The sequence below is a fragment of the Pelobates fuscus genome, chromosome 2 (assembly GCF_036172605.1).
Source record: "Pelobates fuscus isolate aPelFus1 chromosome 2, aPelFus1.pri, whole genome shotgun sequence".
Taxonomy (NCBI): domain Eukaryota; kingdom Metazoa; phylum Chordata; class Amphibia; order Anura; family Pelobatidae; genus Pelobates; species Pelobates fuscus.
This window is the reverse complement of record NC_086318.1, coordinates 364,770,438-364,796,912: the sequence shown is the minus strand read 5'-3', so window position 1 is coordinate 364,796,912 and position 26,475 is coordinate 364,770,438. Positions and strand designations below refer to the sequence as shown.

General features: G+C 40.6%; 1 protein-coding gene across 1 annotated transcript in view; it reads right to left on the bottom strand.

The window, feature by feature from the left end:
* The window catches only part of SNX5 (sorting nexin 5), a 95,848-nt gene that overhangs the window by 28,702 nt on the left and 40,671 nt on the right, over positions 1-26,475 (bottom strand). The window contains exons 2-6 of the mRNA XM_063441386.1: positions 25,628-25,732; positions 19,418-19,528; positions 7,773-7,894; positions 4,301-4,424; positions 1,848-1,943 (exon numbers count right to left, since the gene is read on the bottom strand). Coding sequence (XP_063297456.1) covers positions 1,848-1,943; positions 4,301-4,424; positions 7,773-7,894; positions 19,418-19,528; positions 25,628-25,732 — 558 coding nt within the window. The remainder of the gene's footprint in view (positions 1-1,847; positions 1,944-4,300; positions 4,425-7,772; positions 7,895-19,417; positions 19,529-25,627; positions 25,733-26,475) is intronic.

Here is a 26,475-nt window from a genome sequence, read left to right as displayed (position 1 = left end):
TTAGCCAGATTTTAGTTGACTAAATGTTTTGAGATTTAGTCGACTAAAACAATTCAGATGACTAAAAATAAAATGGCTTTTTAGTCAAAAGACTGACTAAAACTAAATTAAAATTTGCCGCCAAAATTAACACTGGGAGGAGGTAAGACACACAGGGGAGGGAGGAGAGCAAAAGAGACACTTTGGGGACTGAGGGAATGAGACACATGATGAGCTGGGAGGACACAGAGACACAGGGGGGCTGGGGAAGAGGGAAAAAGAGACAGATAGAGGCTTTAACAAAACCCATTAGAGAATATTTAATCAACTTGATTGCGTTCTACAAAGAAGTAAGTAGAAGTATAGATCAGGGTGTTGCAGTGGATGTGATCTATTTGGATTTTGCCAAGGCATTTGATACAGTTCCACACAATAGATTAGTGTTCAAACTCAAAGAAATCGGTCTGGATGCAAATTCTTGTTCTTGGGTAGAACATTGGCTTAAAAACAGAGTACAAAGAGTTGTCATTAATGGTACATTTTCAAGCTGGACAGAGGTTGCAAGTGGGTCTGTTATGGGACCCCTTCTATTTAACATGTTTGTAAATGATCTTGAAGACAGCATTGAAAGTCATGTTTCAGTGTTTGTATTATTTTACAGAGTTTTGTCTCATCTGCAATGTCATCAAGATATTACTTTGCTGCAGAGGGATTTAGATATACTGGGAGACTGGGCATTCAAATGGCAGATGAAATTTAATGTTGAAAAATGCAAATTTATGCACTTCGGCATAAAGAATACACAAGCAACGTATACCCTTAATGGAAGCAAATTAGAGATAACAACACACGAAAAGGACTTGGGAATTGTTATAGACAACAAACTATGCAACCATGTGCAATGTCAATCAGCAGTCGCCAAGGACAGTAAGGTATTGTCATGCATGAAAAAGGGCATTCATTCTCGGGACGAGAATATCATTTTTCCTCATTATAAATCACTGGTAAAACCACATATTGAATATGCTGTGCAATTTTGGGCACCTGTTCTAAAGAAGGATATTACGGCACTAGAAAAAGGGCAGAGGCGGGCTACAAAATTAATAAAAGGAATGGAACATATCAGCTATAAAGAAAGGTTAACAAATTTAAACCTATTTAGTTTAGAAAAACGTCGCCTGAGAGGGGATATGTTAACATTATACAAATATATCCAGGGCAATACAAACCATTGTGTGGAAATCTACTCAGAAACCAGACTTTACATAGGACACAAGGTCATGCATTTAGACCGGAAGAAAGAAGATTTCGTCTAAGGCAAAGGAAAGGTTTTTTTTACTGTAAGAACATTAAGGATGTGGAATTCTCTGCCTGAAGAAGTGTTTTTTTCAGAGTCCATACAGATGTTCAAAAAGCAACTAGATGCATATTTGCAAAAACAGAATATTCAAGGATATAGTCTTTCAATGTAGGGTAATAACTGCTTGATCCAAGGATAAATCTGACTGCCATACTGGGGTCAAGAAGGAATTTTTTTTCCTAGCTTGCTGCAAAATTGGAAGTGCTTCAAACTGGGATTTTTTGCCTTCTTTTGGATCAACAGCAAAAAACAAATGTGAGGAAGGCTGAACTTGATGGACGCAAGTCTCTTTTCAGCTACGCAACTAAAATCTACTGGAGATTTAGTCGTCTAAAACAATTCAGATAACTAAACTACAACTAAAATGTCAGAGACAAGACTATGACTAAAACTAAATTGAAATTTGCTGCCAAAAATAACTGTTCAAAATGCATGAAGAGCTGATTTTCTAACCTGGCACATAGCCGCGCACTGAAAGGAGTACACACAGGTCATTCATTAAGCTCACCTTTGCTCCAGAATAGAGAACCTCGTCAGCCGTTTTAACCATGCTCTTAAAGAATCCACCGAACATTTCCTTAGTATTCTTCCGTCGTACGGTTAACTAAACAGCAAAATAGATCATGTCAATTTAAACATCCAATAGTACACTGTGGTGAGCGGTTGTCATTCAGTGATGGTGCTTACAATACAAGTCAGAGACAGGCAAAAGCATTAAGGCTAACAACTCCCATAAACCTTAGTCAAACACTTGTAAACGTTTAGCTGATAAATGTTTATATGTTAGATAAACCGACATTGGTGCCCAATACCAATTATAACTCTCACTCACACAGAGTAATGTAGGGGTTTATGTAGACAAGTGTAGCGGTAACTTTGGTTCGTGATTAACCCACTCTTCATCCCAGAAAGCAATGCGGGGGCCATTGTTAAGCCTTTCTATGCCCCAGAAAGTAATGCAAACAGTTACATAGCTGGAACAAGCAAAGATTTACATAGAAGTATTATATTACAAGATATAAAAATATAAAAAATAAAATAAAAAACTGCAAGCATTACAAATTAATGTTTCATGATGGTTATTCCTAATAAAATCTGCCGGTAGATAAAAGGGAAGTCTGCATTGTCAGAATACCGATCTTCAGAGTCTATCACCTTTCTAGTACTTCTGCACAAATCCCAGCGCTCCGTACACTTAGAGAGAACAAGAAAAAAATAAAAGAAAAAAGGTAGGAATGCTTGGCATCTTATTTTTGTTTGTGTGCTGAAATGAGTAGCACAAAATGTTTTTTTTCCTTTGGAAGCCAAAACATCTATTGTAGAGCAACATGTAAAGAAAGGGCTTATAAGAATGATCTGTTTTTAAAGAGACGTGATGCAGTTAAAGGACTCTAAACGGCAATTATAACATTCATTCTTCAAAACAACACTCACTCAATGCCAGGAGTTGTAGGCGATTTACTGACTCAGAGTTTCCCATTAAAACAAACATTTGACTTTATATTAGAGTAGAAGATTTTGGTGTTTAGAGCATAGTCCTACTCTTTCCTGGCAGACATCATCGGCTCTCTTTGGCTTAACCCCTTAAGGACACATGACATGTGTGACATGTCATGATTCCCTTTTATTCCAGAAGTTTGGTCCTTAAGGGGTTAAGGCAAGCCTGTCTACTTGTGGGAGTCTGGATTTTTATAAAGACCCACTCAGTGACAAGTCTGCTTGATGGCTGTGCCTACAGAAAAAAAGGGGAGGGATAGATATACAAAAAAAAAAAAAAACACTTTTCCACCTTGTTTCAATATCTGGCAGTAGTAATCCTTACTTGTTTGAAAAACTTGGTTCAGTGATAAGGGTCCTCCACATACCCCCTCATAAACGCACAAGGAAACACCTTATACACCTAGTTATTATTGCAAGATGGCACCTTTTCTCAGTACGTGATCACTGATCAGCTGACGTGAAAAGACCAGACAAAGCTGGTGAAAATTATTCAGAACTGTGATTATTCAACACAAAGCAACTCTTCTTTGTGTATATATATTTTTATTGTGCTAAAAACGCAAGTAAAACCTATGGAGAATACACGCCTGTGGCAGAGACAGCAAATAAATATAGGCAAGAGATGAGGATAAACACTTGCACATAAGGCATTACTCCTTAACGAGCCATTCGAATTAGGAAGTGGTGTAGACATATCCTACAGCAAGAGTTCTAAACTAAAACACTGCTTAAAATATATATTTTTTTTCTTGATTGCTTTTTTTATATATATATATATATATATATATATATATATATATATATACACACACACACACACACACACAGGAAATAAAAGCAAAACAAGACATTTCATCACTTTCGCATAGGCAGCAACATGAAGTCTTAGAATGCAGGTTTAGAAATACAGGTTTGTCTGGAATATTGCCTTCTTTACAATGTTTAATGCTTTTCTACATTAAACATTGAGTGCTGGAGATCCGATAAGTAAATCTGTTAGATTAAGTCTAAAATAGTCAATTTGGGAACACAGCAAATATATCCAGCACCGTTAATTCAGGACTAAATGTTACAAATTCAGTGGCTCCACTGATTAATGATTAAACCTCTTCTGTCTAAACACCCAACACAAACAGGGTTATTCACTAAACATACAAAATTGAGAAAACTGAAAACAGAATTGTGAAATTTAAGCAGAAATGTGTGATTTGGAATGAACAAAAATCATTTGGAGATATTTTCCATCTCTGAAATAGTCATGGGTTGGCTACGTTTGCTATAGAGTTTTCAATTCACAGTTCTATACACGGGTTGATGTTTAGTGAATAAAAACTCCAAGGAATGTGAAATTGTCACAGATTATAAAATCATATTACACCATTCATTACTAGGAATTATAGAAAATAGCACATAGCAGCTGTCTCAGCATTTTAACTCATTTTAAACAGGAAGGGTGCTTACATCTTGATCATATTCAAGGAATATATGGAAATTATGATCCTTGCTTAATACAGGGTGAGACGAAAGTCTCTGTAGGAAAACTTCATGGACCGATACTGTCTTCTTAAATACCGCCAAATATTCCCTGCAAAGACACCAGGAATGAAGGTTAGCACAGCAAACATCTTCACAATAATGTCCATTGAACGACAGGTCTCGGTTTAATGGAATTAAATTGCCCTCAGAGTGATCAGTATACAAACACAATCTAATGTATTTAACAGAGAGCAGAGTATGCAAGGACAGAACAAAATCAAACGATTTTTTTTTTCGTTGGCATGTTTAAACGGCCAGGAAAACAAGCACCAGGAACCAGATGCACTATAAATCCTGTTCCAAACGTAACACTTCGTGGTTAGAAAAAGCTGCCAATGACATTAGTGCTAGCCAGGAGTGTCTGTTTAAAGCGTTAAAGAAAACACACAAATTGAGGAATACAAAACGAACAACTGGAGTAGCTGCTTTTCTGCCCATTACTTAAGGGGTCATACTGTCCAAATAAAATAAATAAATTGCTGACTGTTTAGTAGATATCCCGTTAAAGGAACAGTATAGTATTTGGAATAGAAAGCTGTATTCCTAATACTATAGGAACCATCTGCCTCCCCCTCCCTTGCACCGGCCCCCCACCTGGCAATGTAAAAAAAAAAAAAAAAAATTAAATTAAAAATTCTGATGTCATCCAGGAGGGGGCGGGAATCTAATGCACATGCGCAGCGCAAGTATTCGGCTTTCGGATTTCGGTATACATGTGAGATCAGCTCCACTAGACTTAGCAGTCATGTTGTAATAACACTGACCTAGCATTAGAAGTTGCCTATAGGCTGTCAAGCTAATTGTGTATAATGGCCATATGCGCCCGGCTAAACTGAGAGGACAAAGTTCTTTAAAACATAAAATGAAGCAGATACTTATGTGAGAAAATACCGATGTTATCAACTACTGTGTTCAGCATGTTTGAGTTTCATTACTTTTAAAACAAAAAACTGAGGCATCGTTTCTTTGGGAAAAGTTATTCTTTGTTGTGATCTCCTTAACGGATTTATACTTGCACATTTCCCTTCTTTTACTTCTTTATCCCAACTTATTTAACCAAATAACAAGCTAAAGTGGCGCAATGTATTTCAAGTGACTAAAAATTGTATATACTAAATAATAGCAGCACTTATAAGTGTAAAAGCTCATAAAACACTAAAATACAAATGGTTCAAACATAAAGTGCGCTGTGCCTTTAAATAACTGTGCATTCACAAATCTGTGCAAAACACAACACTCATAAAAAGTGCTAAAGTGTCAAATGTGCTAAATCCCAATGTTGTGACATATATCATATATACCATCAATTATACAATTTATTTAAAGTGCAAAGAAGAAAAATTATTCTGTTTTTAAGAATAATCCTATTTTTAAAAAATAAGTGCTAGTTTGTGAATCAGTGTAGTTACTTAGGTATACAAACCCAAATTTGATAAAAACAACTTGACTCTCCACATGTAAAACAAAAAGAGACAAAATGCAATAGTATAATATTGTTTTGATATTAATATGCTAGCACGCAGGACGTGAGGGAGATTGGACGCTCGAAAGACTGAAGGACAAGTTTTATGATATCCAGAGATACCGGTGTCCGGATGTTTAACTATTTGTTTGAATGGAAGTCTGAGCGATCTCAAATCTAACCTGCAAAAGTCTGCGGAATGTTTTACCAATAAAATGTATTTTATACTTGACGGCCGCCCGATCGTTTTTTCCCCATTGGAATCTGTAAGCAGTTCATTTCCTGGAGACACTGTGTAACAGTGAGAAAGCGAGGATAGCCTGAGCAGTCTCTTTACCTGCTCCATGTTTGTGAGTGTTCATCACATTTTTTAAATATTTATTAATATCAAAACAATATTATACTATTGCATTTTGTCTCTTTTAGTTTTACATGTGGAGAGTCAAGTTGTTTTTATCAAATTTGGGTTTGTATACCTAAGTAACTACACTGATTCACAAACTAGCACTTATTTTTTAAAAATAGGATTATTCTTAAAAACAGAATAATTTTTCTTCTTTGCACTTTAAATAAATTGTATAATTGATGGTATATATGATATATGTCACAACATTGGGATTTAGCACATTTGACACTTTAGCACTTTTTATGAGTGTTGTGTTTTGCACAGATTTGTGAATGCACAGTTATTTAAAGGCACAGCGCACTTTATGTTTGAACCATCCCAACTTATTTGCCTTAATAAAAAGATTTACAAAAAAAAAAAAGCTTAGTGAGAAAGGGAGTCAATATCTGTTCCAGTTTGATATAATGCTAGTTGGAGAACCCGTCTGGGTCTGGTGGTTTGTGTTTAGGTAAGGAGAGGATGGCTTGACAAACCTCCTCTTCCGTAAATGGGTAGTCTAGTAGTATATCACACTGTTGATGTGTTTTTTTGTGGTAGGTCTATATTATCTAGGAAGTGGCTGATGGAGTCATAGGTAGGTTGGAGTACCAAGGGGGCATCTTTCAAGTTAGAAATTTAGTGTAGTACCTCGCTAATTTGTTTACAATGTCAGAGGAGTTGTATAGTTTAGCGTTTTGGGATGAATGAATAAAGGGAATTTTAGATTGAAGATGTTTTGCCTTAAGTTTGTTAGCCAGTAGTTTTCTGTATTTAGTACCTCATCTTAAGAGCCTCTTCTGCCTTTCTGTGTCTTGTAGCAAGAGATAATGGAGCCCCTTTTGTATTGTGTCTATTTGTTTTGTTAAAGTTTTGGAAGGTTTTGTATTGTGTGTCAAGATCTATCAGCGCTCGCATCAGGCAAGCTTTTTCGACGGCGGTTTTCTTTTTTTTCCCCGCGAGCCGCTCTGAATTAATATCCCCCTCATTACAGATTTATGGCTGGTTTGTCCCCCTATTTCAGCGATGTCTTTCCGCAGGTCGTTCGATATTTGTCTGAAATCAGCCCGCAGGAATGCTTTTAAATCTTGCAACATGATATGAAGGCTTTTATTGGTGACCGGAACATCCTCGGGAGAGAGGGGCATGAGTTCCATCTCCATGGGGCCTTCCAAGGCAGGTGAGTGCACCATGTTTTCATCACCATCTTGCATCTGTGTCAGACGGTCTTTCTTGCCCTGGCACATCGGATCTATTATCTTAAGCTGCTTTGATGGTGCCATCTGGTACGTCAAGCTGGCACACTGAGGTTTGACGTTTCTTTTGTCTGTGCTGAGAGTTGTTTGGTGCTATAATTAGTAGCCTTGGGCCTGGTGGATAACTGAGTGATCACTCCATGCGACTTTCCCGCTCTGAGGTTGGCCACGCACCACTTTTCTTTTTTTAAATATACAAACAGCAATACAGAATAAAAAGTGCAGCTTTGAACTTTTAAACCCCACATTATATTTGCATTCACTTCTCAAATGAAATACTATAAGATGAAGACTCACGCCTCTAGCTCCTGTTTCATTTTGGCAAATTCATCCTTTGTCATGGATCCTTCGCCTTCTCCCAACTTCTGCATTTTTTCTCGTGGTCCTTCAAAGTCTGGTTTTGCAGGTGCTGGCGGAATCTAAAATTAAAGAAAAACATACAGAGATGTCACCAAAATCATAGAAATGAACGGTTAGTCGTTAAAGATGTCTGTGCTTGATATAAGGCACAACACCACCTCACTCATCACATGGCCAGAAACGGGTTCCCAAACAACTGGTTTATTTACATTAAAGAACACTATAGTAACAGGAATAAAACACATTTCTGTCACTATAGCTTTAATAATACTATTTAGCCATTCCAATTCTTTCCAATAGTAAAGCATTAGGAGGCTATTGCGCATGTGCAACAAAAACGCTGCGCTGCACCAATCAGCATCTCCTAGTAGATATGCATTGAATGAATGAATCTTTGACAATGAACAACAATGCTGCACATTGTGCAGCACTACCCAGGAAGCACCTCTAGTGGCCGTCAAGGTTACTGCCACTGGAGGTGTACCTAGGCAATTATGTAAACACTGCCTTTCTCTGAAAAGGCAGTGTTTACATGAAAATGCCTGCAAGGACAGGATGTAGACACCAGAGCAACTACATTAAACTGTAGTTGTTCTGGTGACTCTAGTGTCCCTTTAGGGGAATTGTCATTTCCCATGATTCTAGTATTATGTTTACTTATCCCCTGTATTTAAAGGAACACTCTTACCACTATAACCATAAGGTGTTCTTAAGGATTGAAGTCAGGACTCTAGGTAGTAGACTCTAGTTCTTCCACTCCATTCTTAAACCCTTTCTGTAGGACCTTGCTCTGAGAGAGAGAGAGAGGCACATTCATGCTAAAACAAGAAAGGGCTGGATGGTTTCTCTTTAAGATATCATTTGTGTGGTGTGCAGAAGACCATTTAGCACCATGATTTGCAGCAGGCTTGCCTTTAGCCACCTCACAGTGCAGCACCAAACAAAACAACTTATGGGTTGTAGCAGGTTAAACGTAGTCTTTAAAATGTGTTTAATAATCTAGTTGAGAAGCACTGGTATAGCATGTTACACAATGTTAGAAGTATGGCATTGACTAGAAAGCTTTACTGCTTCTGTTATAATTGCAAACATGCAAGTATTTTGGAATATAAAAATTTATGAGGGGGGGGGGGGGGCGGGGCCTGACCTGCAAGCGGAGCAGTCGCATGGTGGATGAGCTCCCACCACACAGACTGTTTACAGGGAAATACTGACTGATACCAGGCCTGAATTGATGCCGGGGTGTGTTACCCATGCTGGGGGCGCCCTGGTGAATCACCCGATACTGGACTCAAGTGTTTCCCGCAAGCGAGAACCCAAGGTGACAGGCAGCGGCCTGCGGTGGACGGAGCAGAGGGGGGACGGCCGCTCTCCTCGCCCCTACGCCGGAGGTACTGCAACACTGATTACCCACTCCCCCCCCTTAGGACCGGCGGGGGTGATCCCGGTCCAACCCGTCCAGGCAGCAGGGCTACAACACGAGCTAACGGCAGAGCATACAGGGCAGCCCCAAGCTACACGGGCTCATACAATGGCGGACGCCACGTGCGCTCAAAACTGCTACACAGACAGCCACAGCATCATGGCACAAATCAAAGCCATACTCTACGCCTTTTGGGCACAGATAACAAACGAGGAGCGATATACTAAAGCACCAGTGCACAAACCCAACGAGGAATCCGCACATACTAGACACGACTGCACTGGCCCACGCCTGATGGGAGCTAAAAGATGGCGCCGAAGACGGAGATCCCATCTGCTGAAACACAAACAGGCAAGATCAAACTGTGGTGGAATCTCGGTAAAAATAAATTTAGTAGGCCGAGATTACCACGTGGCATGTGTACGTGCATATGCTGACGTATCGATCAGTTGGTTGCACGAGGCAAGATACGATCAGTAGTGTACGGAGCATGTGCAAGAATACAGGATGTAGTATTCCCCTCCTCCATTGTGCTGGACAGGCCATGCGGTCAAGCAGGAAGTTAATTCTTATTTGTATTGATTGGTCAAGAGAATGTGCGGGTGGAGCTTAATATGGGAGGAGTTATGTGCCTATATAAGGAGCCTGCACTATTGTCCGGGGCTCAGAACTTGCTGTATTTTGGTGACATTAGTCCCTCTGAGTCCCGATCGGTGATCCAATAAAGAATCTCTTCCTTCCTGAAGAAACCTGTGTCCATCTCTCTGTGCTTCGCTTCCGTCAGTTTCTCCGGTATCATTTGGTGCATTGGCCGGGAAACTCATCGTTCAACGGTAGCTGAGAGGCAGAGGCGTGAGACGGTCTATCTTTGCCCACGTTCTCTACGGCTGCACCCCTGAACTTCTGCGTGGACCTCCCTTCGTCTCGGCGCCACTGGTCTGTTGTCCAGGAGATCATCGGCCTCTACGTAAGAAGTGCTGGGGTGTCCCCGTCGATGAGTGTGAACTCAGGTTCAGGAACGAGGAGGTAAGACAACTGCTGTTTTAGACGGCAGACCCACTAGGGGTATACCGATTGTGCGGTAGGCCCATAAGGGGTTATTTGTGTATGGAATCTGCCCCCTCTGTCGGAGGGAAGGAGCGAAGGCGCACCGCTCGATCGAACGCTCTTTAGTCAGACCGTTTGATTTTGTTAGTCAGGCGGGGCTCTGGTGTAAATAGCCCTAGCCGGACACCGGTGTCTTGTCTAGACTAGCGTTCTAGGGTGTATATTTTGTTCGCTAGGTCGGAGGGACCGGGAGACTAAGCGGCGTCTGTGTAAATTCGGTTCGCTAGCTCTCAACCTATCTTGGCTAAGTGGGAAGGCGTGTAAATTTGGAACCCACTAGATTTTTGATAGTAATCGACTAAGAGGCGTCTGTGTAAATTCGGTCCTCTAGCTCACTATATGTGGTGCTTGGGCAGTGTGGCTAACCAAAACGTATGTAGATTGTTTTTGGTAGTCCATTCAAGGTACTGGCCAATAGTTTAGTTGGGAATTGTAAATGTGATAAAGATTGTTTAGTAAAGTGTATATCTTGTTAGATAGCGCGAGCTCAGCCGTCTAGCGAGAGTGTTAATAGTGTGTTGCTGTATTATAGTGCACGGTACCATAACCCTGTATATTTACTGACACTGTATATAAGTACTAATCATTGTCGTCCATTGCATGTTTAACACCATAACCACTAATAATTGTATTGTGACCTTAACTTGTGCTTTGACCTATGCTAACCGTACTGTAACCGCTATTTGTAAAAGACTATGTTACTGGGGTGTGTTATAGACGGGTAATTCGTATATAGAGAATTATAGCGTGGGTGACTGTATAGTTTCGCCAAAGGGCATAATATTGATTATCTAGTGACTGGTGTAACAGCTGTGTGTGTACGGGAATTCCCTGAGTGTTTATTGTGTTATTGTATACGTTTCACTTGGTAACTGTACCACGTGGTGCTGTTGCCAGAGGAAACGGGTGTGATTGTTGAATAGTACGCGTGCATAGTATTCGTTGTCAACGACGTTCCATTGATAAGTATGGGTGCGTCGCAGTCAACGATTCCGGATCCCTTAGGTTGTATGGTGAAGAATTTTAAAAAGGGATTCAAAACTTGTGATTTTGGGGTTAAAATGTCTCCTGTACGTTTGGTCACTTTGTGTACTAGGGAGTGGCCTACTTTGGTTGCGGCATGGCCGCCACGTGGCAGTTTGGATCCAACTCTGGTACAGCGCTTACACGTGGCTGTATCGGGTAGGCCTGAACTTTACGGCCAGTTTCCTTATATTGATTGTTGGAGACAGGCCGTAAATGACTCGCCAAAATGGATTCAGACATGCCACGAGGAGCAATGTCGCCTCATGGTGGCTAGGACTTGTTTGTCCACTAGGACTGGTGTTAGGCCCATTTTGGACACGCCCCCTGAGTCCGAGATCCCTTTGCCGCCCCCTTACTTTCCGTTAAGAGGAAGTGACGCAAATGCAGGAAGTCCTGCAACCCTTCCCTCATTGCCCTCATCCACTTCCGCTTCCTCCTCCAGTACAGAATCCACCCCCTCTCGTACTAAATCTCCCCTTCCGGAATCAGAGCCAACCCCCATTAGATCCGAATATCCTGATTTGGCGCCACTTCAGACTTCCGGTCAAGCTTCTTCTAGCTCGGCTCGAAGTGTTTTATTTACTACCTTTTCCCAAAACCAAGCTCCCACATCCTCATATCCTATTTCTCCCCGACTGGAACCCATAACTGACGCCCCTCCACGTAGCCCCATACAAACTCGACAACTGACCGGTGCCCAACAATTAAAACATTATCAGATGCCTCTTCGTCTGAATCCCGGGCCAGCCTATATCGATGCCGCAGGCCAAATGGCACATGCTGACCCAGTCTTCGTATATGTCCCGTTCACGACAACCGATCTCTTAAATTGGAAGACCCACAATTCCTCGTATACTGAGAAACCACAAGCTATGACTGATCTGTTCACCTCAATAGTACAGACACATAACCCGACATGGGCTGATTGCCAGCAGTTATTAATGACTTTGTTCAACAATGAGGAAAGGACAAGAATTAATCAAGCGGCCATTAAAGCACTAGAGGATAAAGCCCGTACTTTGAATCAAGCCAATCCATCAGCATGGGCCGCAACACATTATCCCAACACCGATCCCGATTGGAATGTAAATGGTGCTGATATGGTTCAACTCAGAGCCTATAGAGACGCTATAATTGCTGGCATGAAAGCCGGAGGAAAGAAAGCCATTAATATGTCGAAGACAGTTGAGGTGATTCAGAAAAGTGATGAAGCGCCCAGTGTCTTTTATGACCGATTATTGGAGGCATACCGCTTGTATACCCCCTTTAATCCGGAAGACGCAGATAATTCCCGAATGGTGAACTCCGCCTTTGTCAGCCAAGCTTACGGAGATATTAAGCGCAAGCTACAGAAGTTAGAAGGGTTTGCAGGTATGTCTATCACCCAACTAATGGAGGTAGCGAATAAGGTGTATATGAACAGGGAAACAGAAAGTAAGAAAGAGGAAGAGCGCAAGATGCGTAGAAAGGCAGACATGCTAGCGGTAGCGATCGCAGGCGTAGATAGACGGGGCCCAGATAGAGGCGATAGTAAGTGGAATGAGGAACCTCTAAGTAGAAATCAGTGCGCATACTGTAGGGAAGAAGGGCATTGGAGAAATGAGTGTCCTCGAAGAGAACAGTGTGAGAGAGACAGACCTAGGACAGGTTATGGAAACTTTAGAGGCAGAGCGAGAGGTAGAGGAGGCCCCGGAGGGAGTAATGGTAATAGAGGGAGCAATGGGAACAGAGGAAGTGTTAGGGAAGATAGGTATTTCCCAGCAGCGCAAAGGTCCCGCGATAGAGAAGGCAGGGACTTTGTAGGATTGGCTGACACGGTCATGGAGGACTATTGATACCGACCGGGCTCCATCCCCCTTGGTCGAGCGGAGCCTATGGTCGATGTATCAATAGGGGGAAAAAGGAGTGCGTTCATGATCGACACTGGTGCTGAACATTCAGTGGTGACTAATCTAGTTGCTCCTCCATCTGGAAGGACTATTACTGTAATAGGAGCAACTGGAAGGAGTGCTGAAAAACCGGTTCTTAAAAGTCGACTCTGTACATTGGGAGGCCACGTAGTAAAACATCAATTCCTTTATATGCCTGAATGTCCAGTCCAATTGCTGGGACGTGATATGCTATCTAAATTACAAGCGCAGATTACGTTCCTACCAAATGGAACAACATCCTTAAAGTTTAATGGACCTTCAGGTATTATGACATTATCCATACCAAAGGAAGAAGAAAGGCGACTATACAGCGTTGACTAGCCAAAACCCTAGGAGTGATGAGTCATTATTCAACATACCAGGAGTTTGGGCAGAGAACAACCCACCAGGACTGGCCCGCAATATTCCACCTATTAAAATTGAACTAAAACTTGGGGTTTATCCAGTAAGCCTAAGACAATACCACATCCCGCAGAAGGCTAAGAAGAACATCCAATCTTATCTGGATAAGTTCATATGCAATAAAAGTAGCCGAAGTGACTCCGTGGATACATCACTCCAGGGTTAAACCAGCAGCAGTCGATTCTTGGCAAGTTACAGCAGATCCAGAGAATCCCTGCAAGATCCGGTTAAAACGCACGACTCAGTCGGAGTAACGAGGAACTATTGTGGATTACAAAATTTTATTATTTTTGGGATTTGGTGCGTGAGTGAGAAGGCCATAATAAAGCCTGTCCGCCCACCGACGTATAGTATATAAGCCAGGGAAAGTCTCGAAGGGACTCCTGTGAAGACGAGCAGAACTCCATTCCCTGCAGCCCTTACATCCTGGAAGCTGAGGTGCCTTCGCACGGACGAAGACTGAGGATGACGGCGAAAGATGTGTTGATGATAATGTTTATTTATGTGTATTTTTATATTCAGGAAGGTAGAGGTACCGACACTCCTAGCTGTGAGGTATGCATTAAGACTACAAGAACAGGTAACCATATTTCCCAAACCCTAATTTGGCATTCACAATACGAGTGTAAAGGAGATGTATCGAGATGTAGATACCTAAATATAGACTATAGTGTGTGCCATTTAGGAATAGGAGAACCTAAGTGCTTCAGTCCAGAGTATCAACCCCGTACAATTTGGTTGACTCTCAGGAATGGAGATCCTCAGGGGACCCTAATTAATAAGACGGTGTTAGAATCCGTACATTCTTCGGGTGTTCTGCTATTTGATGCGTGTAAGGCGATATCGAGTGGTAGAAAGCCGTGGAATGTATGTGGGGATCTTAGATGGGAGAGGACTTATGGGTCTAATGATAAATATATTTGTCCCAGTAGTAAAAATAAATATGTGAGTCCTAGATGCCCAAATAGAGACTATAACTTTTGCCCATATTGGTCTTGTGTGGGGTGGGCAACTTGGGGACAGACAGTAGACAAAGACATGATAGTGACTAAGTTGCCTACCAGCCCATATTGTAAGTCTATGGAATGCAACCCAGTCCATATACTTATAAATAACCCCGATAAGTTCTTAGACAAATATGGCAATTTATTTGGGTTTCAAATATACGGGACGGGTTTAGATCCTGGGACAGTATTGTTTATAGGGATAGAGACTGATACGGTATCCTCCCAAACTCATCAAGTATACCATTCCTTTTATGAAGAGATGAGCATAGATAATAACATCCCCCATAATGCTAAAAACCTGTTCATTGATTTAGCTGAAAGTATTGCCGGTAGTCTTAAGGTTACCAACTGCTATGTGTGTGGAGGTACTAACATGGGAGACCAATGGCCTTGGGAAGCAAAGGAGGTAATGTCCGGTTCTGAGGCAGTTGACCAACTAATATCTACACAAGCCGATTATCATATGAGTGTTAGAGGTAAATCTGAGTGGAGATTAAAGACCTCCATCATAGGTTATGTTTGCATAGCAAGGAAAGGAATAATGTATAATACTTCTGTAGGAGAATTAACTTGTCTAGGGCAAAAAGCTTATGATGATGATACAAAGAATACAACTTGGTGGTCGGCTTCAAATGTCTCAGAACCATCTAACCCGTTTGCTAGATACGCCAATTTAAAGGATGTGTGGTTTGATTTATCCATCACATCTACCTGGAGAGCCCCAGCAAATTTGTACTGGATCTGTGGTAAGAAAGCCTATTCGGAGTTGCCACAGGACTGGGAAGGGGCATGTGTGTTGGGTATGCTCAAACCATCCTTCTTCTTGTTACCGATTGAAACAGGTGAGACTTTAGGTGTTAAAGTGTATGATGTGAATCATAGGAAGAAAAGGGGACCCATAGAGATAGGCGCCTGGGAAGATAATGAATGGCCTCCCCAGCGTATTATAGATTATTATGGGCCAGCCACGTGGGCAGAAGATGGTACCTTTGGTTATAGAACCCCTATTTATATGCTCAACCGTATTATACGACTACAGGCGGTGGTTGAGATTATTACTAACGAGACATCACAAGCGCTCAATCTTCTAGCGAAGCATAATACCAGGATGAGGACAGCAGTCTACCAAAATAGATTAGCCTTGGACTACCTTTTGGCAGTAGAGGGAGGTGTATGTGGGAAGTTTAACCTGAGCAATTGCTGTCTTCAAATAGATGACGAAGGGCAAGCAATAGCTGAGCTTACTAGCCATATGGTTAAACTAGCGCATGTGCCTACTCAGGTATGGAAAGGGTATAATCCAAGTAGTTGGTTTGGTAGCTGGTATGAGTGGTTTGGAGGGCTTAAGGCAGTGGTAGGTGGAGTCCTACTGATTTTAATGTTGTGTCTACTCCTGCCGTGTCTTATACCCTTAGTAGTTAGGTCTGTGCAAAGCCTGATAGAAAATATAGCAGAGAGGAAGGCTGCTGCACAGATAATGGCAATTTATAAATATGAGGCTCTAGATCAGGGAGAACCAATGCAGGAAGATGAGTGTTGAAGATTCACATCATAAGATAAGTCTGGTCTGGTTCAGGGAAACTTGCGGTGTATGCAAACTAAGGTTAAGTGATGCCTCAAGTAATTGTGAAATATCAAGAGGCATCAAAGGGGGGAATGTGGTGGAATCTCGGTAAAAATAAATTTAGTAGGCCGAGATTACCACGTGGCATGTGTACGTGCATATGCTGACGTATCGATCAGTTGGTTGCACGAGGCAAGATACGATCAGTAGTGTACGGAGCATGTGCAAGAATACAGGATGTAGTATTCCCCTCCTCCATTGTGCTGGACAGGCCATGCGGTCAAGCAGGAAGTTAATTCTTATTTGTATTGATTGGTCAAGAGAATGTGCGGGTGGAGCTTAATATGGGAGGAGTTATGTGCCTATATAAGGAGCCTGCACTATTGTCCGGGGCTCAGAACTTGTTGTATTTTGGTGACGCTAGTCCCTCTGAGTCCCGATCGGTGATCCAATAAAGAATCTCTTCCTTCCTGAAGAAACCTGTGTCCATCTCTCTGTGCTTCGCTTCCGTCAGTTTCTCCGGTATCAAAACCACGTTACGATCACTGCCCGAACGGGCCCACAAGATCAACCCAGATCCTGCATGAAACGGAGACCCGAACAGCAACCAGTAATAAGCCAGCCTCGATCCCACATGACACCATGGAAGGCCCCAGAGCACCAGAAGGTGACTCCACTTGCCTGCAACGTCAGAGCAGGCTTCCACAGCGACGGACGAGACAGCAGCTGGAGCCCACAAGCTGCACCTTGCGGTGCCTCACCAGGACTCTCAACCATCCCCAACACCCTTCAATGCGCAAGGTATCGGCTGACAGGGAACTCACGAACCGGGACATATAGGGGTACAAGCTTAAAGCCTCTACTACTATAGACGTTGTCCATACTACACTGAAACCTCTTGAACAGAGACTTTCCGACGACATTGAACTTTAACGTAATATACACGGTTTATCCGTGTCAAATGTTTCAGCACCTCCATGATAGTAATTTTACACTAGCATAGCGCCTTACAGCACGCATCCGCCATGCTCTTAGATAGCCTGTCACCTATTAACATAATGATAACATACCTGCCTGCCTGGCACCCAGCTTGTTTCACCCTCATGTCTATTTTCTCTCCCCCTCTCATGTAAGCATAATCTGTGTTGTCCTCAGCCTAGTTTAAGCACTGTATAAACCTAATAATATAGCATAGACTAGGCGGAATTCTTGTAACATACCTACCATTACTGTTATTTTTTGCCATGATATTACTTGCCATGTTTTGCATACTGGCTAGCACCTGATGCCGTAAGGGCTAACCTATGTCTCATGATCATCTCTTGATCCCTAATTGACCCTGTAAATGTATTACTAGATCATAATTGAGACCACATTTACCTACAGCCTTAAGAAGCATTTACATTACTTAATATATGCAGCGAGTAGGCATTAAACGGGGCAGTCTTTATTATTTCTTTTAAGCTGCGCTAGACGCAGGACAGTACTTGATTACTCTAACCTTCTAACGTTACTCTAACGACTAGACCGATCTACTGTTTCGCCTTAATATTTAATTTTTATTTTAACACTAACTCACTGGCATATAACCTGCTATAACGAATGCTATGTTCAGAAGTGAAGCGAAGTCACGCTATGTTATGTGTATGTCCAAGCAATGAAAACCGTTAATGTTTATTACATACTTTAACCTTATAAAAATGTGCTAGACTAAACATGTACCTCAATGTTCAAAAGCTTATAATGCGCTGGAGGATTGCCTTTGGGGTACCACACGCGCAACTGTACTAAACTTATGCACAACAAAAATAAATAAAAAAATAAATAAAAAAAAAAAAACAACTTTATGAGAAACAGATTCTATCATGGAAACAATTAAACCAAGATACAGAAGAGGGACTATAACTTTATGTAACATTGAATTACCGTATATACTCGAGTATAAGCCGAGGCCCCTAACTTTACCCCCAAAAAATGGGAAAACGTATTGACTCGAGTATAAGACTAGGGTGGGAAATGCAGCAGCTACTGGTAAATTTCTAAATAAAATTAGATCCTAAAAAAATTATATTAATTGAATATTTATTTACAGTGTATGTATATAATAAATGCATAGTGTGCGTATACGAGTGCAGTGTGTGCGTATACGAGTGCAGTGTGTGCGTATACGAGTGCAGTGTGCGCGTATACGAGTGCAGTGTGCGCGTATACGAGTGCAGTGTGCGCGTATACGAGTGCAGTGTGCGCGTATACGAGTGCAGTGTGCGCGTATACGAGTGCAGTGTGCGCGTATACGAGTGCAGTGTGTGTGTTGCAGAGCCTTGGTGGGGGGTGAGCATTTTTATTATTATTTTTTTAATTATGTTAATTTTTTATTATTATTATTTTTTAAGTAATATTATTTTATTTTTTTTCGTCCCCCCTCCCTGCTTGATACATGGCAGGGAGGGGGGCTCTCACTCCCTGGTGGTCCAGTGGCATTGGCAATTCAGTGGAGGGGGCTGGTAGGAAGCAGCTCCCTCCTCCTCCGCGCCGGTCCGCTCATCTCCTCTGTCAGCTCCCACTGTAAGTCTCGCGGCCGCACTATGACCCCGCGGCTCTCGCGGGACTTACACTGGGAGCTGACAGAGGTGCTGAAAGGACCGGCGCGGAGGAGAAGGGAGCTGACAGGAGCTGCAGGAGAGGTAAGTAAACGCTTCCTGCCAGCCCCCCTCCTACACAGCCCCATTGTCTGTATTATGGCAATGTAAGTTGCCATAATACAGACATTGACTCGAGTATAAGTCGAGTTGGGGTTTTTCAGCACAAAAAATGTGCTGAAAAACTCGACTTATACGGTATGTGTGCCATCAACATGCTAGGCAATTATAGCTTGATCTACACATTGTCCTCTCTTCCTGCTCCAGGAAACCATTAATGGTATTCTGGCTAATTATATTCTGCTTTGGTGAAAAAAAATTATAAAGTGTCCATCCCAGAACATGGCCTATTTATGTTCCTCTTGGTTACATTAGTTTGTATTCTGAGAAGCAGATGGATACTTTTAGTACCATAATTCCCACTGAGCCTTTTAGAAGGCCACAGGTGTGTGACCCACAACGGACTGGGGGTGTAATACTTACAATGATCCCAGCATATTCCTCTGTTTCGATAAGTGTGTCATGTAACCAGATGAAATCTTCATGCTGACGTGTCACAGAGAATTCTGGGTTTTGAAATGTGGACAATGTGGTCTAAAACAAAAGAAGATCAAATTACACTTTAACAGCTTTAAAACTATTAAGGTCTACAATTATAAAACAAAAATACCTATTCTATAAACCCATTAATCAAAGTCTGTCCCCCTTGCAATGCCTTTTAATTATCAAAACAAATCTGTTATCTGAAAAAATTGTAAGATATAATAACTATATCTTTAAGTAGAGTTACTGATAGCACAATGCCTATGAATTTAGCACTGGCTCTGCTGGTGTTAAAGGGACACTATAGTCACCTGAACAACTTTAGCTTAATGAAGCAGTTTTGGTGTATAGAACATGCCCCTGCAGCCTCACTGCTCAATCCTCTGCTATTTAGGAGTTAAATCCCTTTGTTTATGAACCCTAGTCACACCTCCCTGCATGTGACTTGTACAGCCTTCCATAAACACGTCCTATTTAGGCTTTTATAGCAAGTTCTGTTTAATTGAGATTTTCTTATCCCCTACTATGTTAATAGCTTGCTTGACCCTGCAAGAGCCTCCTGTATGTGATTAAAGTTCAATTTAGAGATTGAGATACAATTATTTAAGGTAAATTACATCTGTTTGAAAGTGAAACCAGTTTTTTTTTCATGCAGGCTCTGTCAATCATAGCCAGGGGAGGTGTGGCTAGGGCTGCATAAACAGAAACAAAGTGATTTAACCCCTTAAGGACAGAGCTTCAGAAGCTTGTCTTTCACTTAATGACAACGGCATTTTTTGCTATTTGCGTTCAACTGCAATTTGCATTTTACTAATTTATTGCACCGACACATATTATATACCGTTTTTTAAAGGACAGAAAGGGCTTTAATTTGATGTAACACATGTATATATAAATGCTTATTTATTATAAAAAAAATACAGAAATATGCAAAAAAATGAATTTTTGTGTGTTTTTTTTTACAGTTTTTGCAATAATAATGTGTACATAATTAGTGCAGGTTAAGGAAAGTAATTAAAAATAAATTCATTTAGTTGTTCTGAATTACAGAATATATAATGTGTCTGGGATTTTCAGTTTTTTTTGGTAGTTACAGGTCACAAAGCACAAGGAGTAAAATAAACTTTTTATGTGGAGCGATTTTAGAATTTGGTATGTTTGTCTTGTAAGCCTAATAGCCATAAAAGAAAACAAAATTGCCACACAAAAGTATATATTTATATAAAGTAGACACCACAGGCTATTTACCTAAGGTTGTTTTGACACTTTCTACGTAGCCATTTTACCGCCAACCTCTGCTAAATATTGGAGTAAAATTGTGTTTTTTGGGGGTTTTCGCACACAAACTTATAACAAAGAACTTCTCATGTGTATTTTGTAAATTTGGTGTGTGCTATTCCTGTACAAAGTTTTATTATGTGTTCAGTTACTTCTGCTGAGTACAACGGTACCCCCATTGTATGTCTTTGGCACTATTTCGTGAAGCTACAGTGCCATATAGGAGACCTGTCCTTTTTAGTATTCACAGTAGAATTTTGAGAGACGGATTTAATGAGCCTATGCTTCCATTTGGGGTATTATAGTAGTTTGACTGTTCAAAAAAACCCCACAAAGGCCTACCATTTGTAAAAGTAGACACTCCAGGGTATCTCGTAAGGTGCATATTGTGCCTTAACATGCCCCCATTTTTTTACCATTACATGCCAAAGTATGTGGTAAAAAATAATTTTGTGCATATTTTACATACGGATTGCATTTTTGCTGGGCATTTTGTATATTTCATGTGTGCCACTAAGTTCAAACCCCCCAAATTATGCTCAGCTAAGTCTTCTGAGTAAAAGGACACCCCCATTGTATGTCTATGGCACTATTTCGTGAAGCTACAGTGCCATACAGGAGACCTGTCCTTTTCAGTATTCACAGTAGAATTTTGAGAGACGGATTTATTGAGCCTATGCTTCCATTTGGGGTATTATAACAGTTTTACTGTTCAAAACACCCCACAAAGGCCTACCATTTGTAAAAGAAGACACTCCAGGGTATCTCATAAGGTGCATATTGTGCCTTAACATGCCCCCATTTTTTTACCATTACATGCCAAAGTATGTGGTAAAAAATAATTTTGTGCATATTTTACATACGGATTGCATTTTTGCTGGGCATTTTGTATATTTCATGTGTGCCACTAAGTTCAAACCCCCCAAATTATGCTCAGCTAAGTCTTCTGAGTAAAAGGACACCCCCATTGTATGTCTATGGCACTATTTCGTGAAGCTACAGTGCCATACAGGAGACCTGTCCTTTTCAGTATTCACAGTAGAATTTTGAGAGACGGATTTATTGAGCCTATGCTTCCATTTGGGGTATTATAACAGTTTTACTGTTCAAAACACCCCACAAAGGCCTACCATTTGTAAAAGAAGACACTCCAGGGTATCTCATAAGGTGCATATTGTGCCTTAACATGCCCCCATTTTTTTACCATTACATGCCAAAGTATGTGGTAAAAAATAATTTTGTGCATTTTTTACATACGGATTGCATTTTTGCTGGGCATTTTGTATATTTCATGTGTGCCACTAAGTTCAAACCCCCCAAATTATGCTCAGCTAAGTCTTCTGAGTAAAAGGACACCCCCATTGTATGTCTATGGCACTATTTCGTGAAGCTACAGTGCCATATAGGAGACCAAGCCATATCAGTTTTGACCGAACTTTGAATTTTGACGCCGGGCCTAAGTGCAATTTCCAAGCATCTTCGCAGGTTTTAAATTCAAACTACCCCACAAAGGCCTACCATTTCTTAAAGTAGACACCCCAGGGTATTTCAAAAGGCATATTTTGAACCTTAGCGTGGGATCATTTTTCCGCTAGCTTGTACCAGGTGTAGTGGTAATAAGCGTTTTTTCTGCCTTTTTGACACACAAAGTGAGTTTGCACAGTATATTTTGCAAACCTTATGTGTACTACCACTGTATAATACTTCATATGTTGCTCAGCTATGTCTGCTGAGTACAAAAATACCCCCGTATGTACCTTTGCCAGGTATATGTGGACATCGGAGGGGCACATTTGGGACAGAGCCATTCCATTTTTTTTCAAATTTTGAATTTTTACGCTGTGCCCATGTCCCATTTTAGAGTATTTTACCAGGCTATATAATCCAAATACCCCATAAAGCCATACCATTTCTTAAAGAAGACATCCCAGGGTATTTCAAAAGGCATATTTTGAACCTTAGCGTGGGATCATTTTTCCGCTAGCTTGTACCAGGTGTAGTGGTAATAAGCGTTTTTTCTGCCTTTTTGACACACAAAGTGAGTTTGCACAGTATATTTTGCAAACCTTATGTGTACTACCACTGTATAATACTTCATATGTTGCTCAGCTATGTCTGCTGAGTACAAAAATACCCCCGTATGTACCTTTGCCAGGTATATGTGGACATCGGAGGGGCACATTTGGGACACAGCCATTCCATTTTTTTTCAAACTTTAAATTTTTACGCTGTGCCCATGTCCCATTTTAGAGTATTTTACCAGGCTATATAAACCAAATACCCCATAAAGCCATACCATTTCTTAAAGAAGACATCCCAGGGTATTTCAAAAGGCATATTTTGAACCTTAGCGTGGGATCATTTTTCCGCTAGCTTGTACCAGGTGTAGTGGTAATGAGCGTTATTAAATGTATTTTTTTACTTTTTAAAACTTTTTTTACTTTTTAAAACTATTTTTTAAACTTTTGTTTTGATTATTCATTTTTTTAAAGTTTCCTAAACTTTCGTAAAACTTTTTTTTACAGATTTAACATTTTTCTAAGCTTTTTTTTTACGTTAACCCCTAACTAGCAGTAAGCAGCACTAACAGTAAATTCCCCATTTTCCCATAACTCCCACCCACCCCAGCTAGCAAAATATTTAATTATACAATATTTAAATTAGTTAATTAAATAAATTTAACCCCTGAGGGTTAAAAAATAAATAAAAGTTAATCGTCAGGGGTTAAAAAAAAAAATTAGAACAGTATAATACTGTGATCTGTATTTTGATCACTGTAGGCAGTGATCGACTGGCAGGGAAGGGGTTAATTTTTATTTGGACTGGGTAAAGGGTTTATTTTTTTACATTTTTTACTTAAATGTTATTAAAACTTTTTTTTTAACTTAATTTTTTAACTTTTTAAAGCGTATTTTTAAACTTTTTTTAACGTTAACCCCTAGTTAGCGTAATACTAAATCCCCCAATTCCCCACTAACTTCCACCCTCCCCAGCTAGCTAAATTTATAATTTTAAAATATTTAAATTAATTAATTAAATAAATTGAACCCCTGAGGGTTAAAAAAAAAAAAAGAATTAACCCTCAGGGGTTAAAAAAAAAATCAGATCTTAGTAAAATGTAATCCCTGCCAATTGATCACTGTAGTCAGTGATCAATTGGCAGGGAAGGGGTTAATTTTTTATTAAAATGGGTAAAGGGGGGGTAAAGGGGGGGGGGATTTTAATTTGACTATATTTTCTTTCCACCAGGGGGCAGGATCACTGAAGATCCGGCTCCCTGCACTTCACACAGAACCAGGAAGTGCAGGGAGGCGGAGGTGAGTATAAAGAGCACATGTGCCCGCTCTGGCATGCTGTCAGAGCGGGCACATGTACTCTGACAGCCCGATCCGGTGCTCCCGGTCTGCCTCTAATGCAGAGGCAGACCGGAGCACCATTAACCCCGCGATCGCCGCGATTGCGGCGATCTGGGGTTAATTTTAACGGGTGACGGACGAGGTCCGTCACTCGTCATTAACGCATTCCCCTGAGTGACGGACCTCGTCCGTCACTCGTCGTTAAGGGGTTAAATCCTAAATGACAGTGAATTGAGCAGTGAAATTGCAGGGGAATGATCTATACACTAAAACTGCTTTATTTAGCTAAAGTAATTTAGGTGACTATAGTGTTCCTTTAAAGTAACTCTGGTTTCTTGGCTCGGTGTGGCTTATAAACACAGGTGACTTGTTAAAAAAGGAAGAATTAGAATAAATCACTGCAGATAGAACACTATTTCCTTGGATCAGTGATTTTAGGGGAAGAATTATACTTCTTCCTTACCCCAACACCAAGAAATCTCCTTTTTTCCTTCCTGCCCTGGAGAGAGCATGGAGCAAACAGTGTGCTGTGCGGTCAAAGGCTAGAAATAGTGTCCTGTTTTTGTTAAGATTTCTGAAGTTCCTGCACGGAAATGTGAAAGTGGAAGTGTAACATGCCCTGGAAGGAGTGGGTTGCATAGGGGGGCAATAAGAGAAATCTAGATAAGGACAGAGAACGAGACAAAGTATCTATGACTGGAAGTACTTGGAAAGCTGCTAAAAAATCCAGGAGGCCTTTTATTATTATTATTTTTTATGTATAGTTCGTACTCTCAGACAAATATTATTTATCCAAATATCTTATTCTGAGATCTGTTTTACATTTTATGTGAGTGGCATAAAAATGTATTTAATGTGGCCACAAATACTACATTCCTCAGAACTTCATGTGAGTTTTGTTTTTTTATTATAATGATAGAGAAATACCAAATGCAATTTTAATGCATGCCTCACAAAATTGGGAGTTATGAAATAATGATGGGGTGAATAGGCCTATGGGGGGCATGACTATAGGCACTGGAAATACCCAAAATGCGCAGTCCTGTCTGGAAAGATAGAGTGGTCATCCATGGGTAATGCCAACTTGCCGGCCTCCCTGGACAGCTCCACCCAAGGCTGACCTTGCAGAAGCACTCTGGGCATGGGTCCAAGTGCCCTGACATGACCAATGTTGCACCTGCAGTGGACACTTTCCAGGCTACCAAACCTGGATGGCGGAACAGACACTGAAATTGAGATGGTCATGTTGTATACAGGACTGTGATGAGGTATATTAATGGTTAATCCTCTTTAATAGGACAAGACATAAAGCTTGTATATCAATTTACATAGCCCAAAGCTATTCAAAAAACAATCCCACTAACCATACAATTGTTTTCCACCCCTAAATACCTTACTTTGGTGAGATGAGAGGAGACTTCAATAAACATATCTGCATAGAATTACAGTGTTATTGTAAGTGAAAAACCTCACGTTTAAGTATCACTATATTGTGTAATTACACCTATATCCTTACCTTTGTATGAACGGTAAACTTCACCTTGTCCCTTTCACTGAGAGCATCGGGAATATCAATCTGAAGAGAAAGATCAGTGTTCAGATCCACAGACACTGATCTAATCTAAAAGCAGAACAGACAGACATTTTATTAAAAGACAGACAATAGTAGGTATCATTAAAAATTAACGTGATTGTGTGCCCAGTGAACAACTATTTCAGAGGCAGGGCTCAGATTTTTCCTTGTCTACTCGCCATTGATAAAGATTTTAGCCTGACCAGAGTTCACTCAATACAAGAAAAAGTGCAAATCCTGGTGATTTGCAGCAATTCCACAAACTTCAAATGGGTGGTGGGGAGGAGGGGGAGTGTATTTTTTTCAAGCTGAAATAGAGGATGCTACAGACTAGTTTTAAGCAACAAACTGTTACTTTCATTTTTTCCCGAATTCCTTATTGTCCATCAAAACCTCTTACTGCAAGTATTTAAAACCTATCTTAAAGGGATACTCTAAGCATCAAAATAACTTTAGCTTAATGAAGTGGTTTTGGTGTATAGATTATGATTCTGCAGTCTCACTGTTAAATTTTTTGCCAATTAGGAGTTAAATCACTTTCTGCTTTTGCAGTTATAGTCACACCTCCCCTGGCTGTGATTGACATAGCCTGAATTAAATGGTTTCATTTACCACCAGATCTAACAGCACAATTTTTTTAACTTTAGAAGCTTTTAACTCGTGTTCTTCGTTTAAGCCTCTGACATGGAGTGGAAGTGCAGACATTGGGCTCGTTAATAGTTTAATCCCTTTAGGTAAGGCAGCACCTAAGAGCTCTTCTCACCATAATAACTTCATTTAGACAAAGTTGT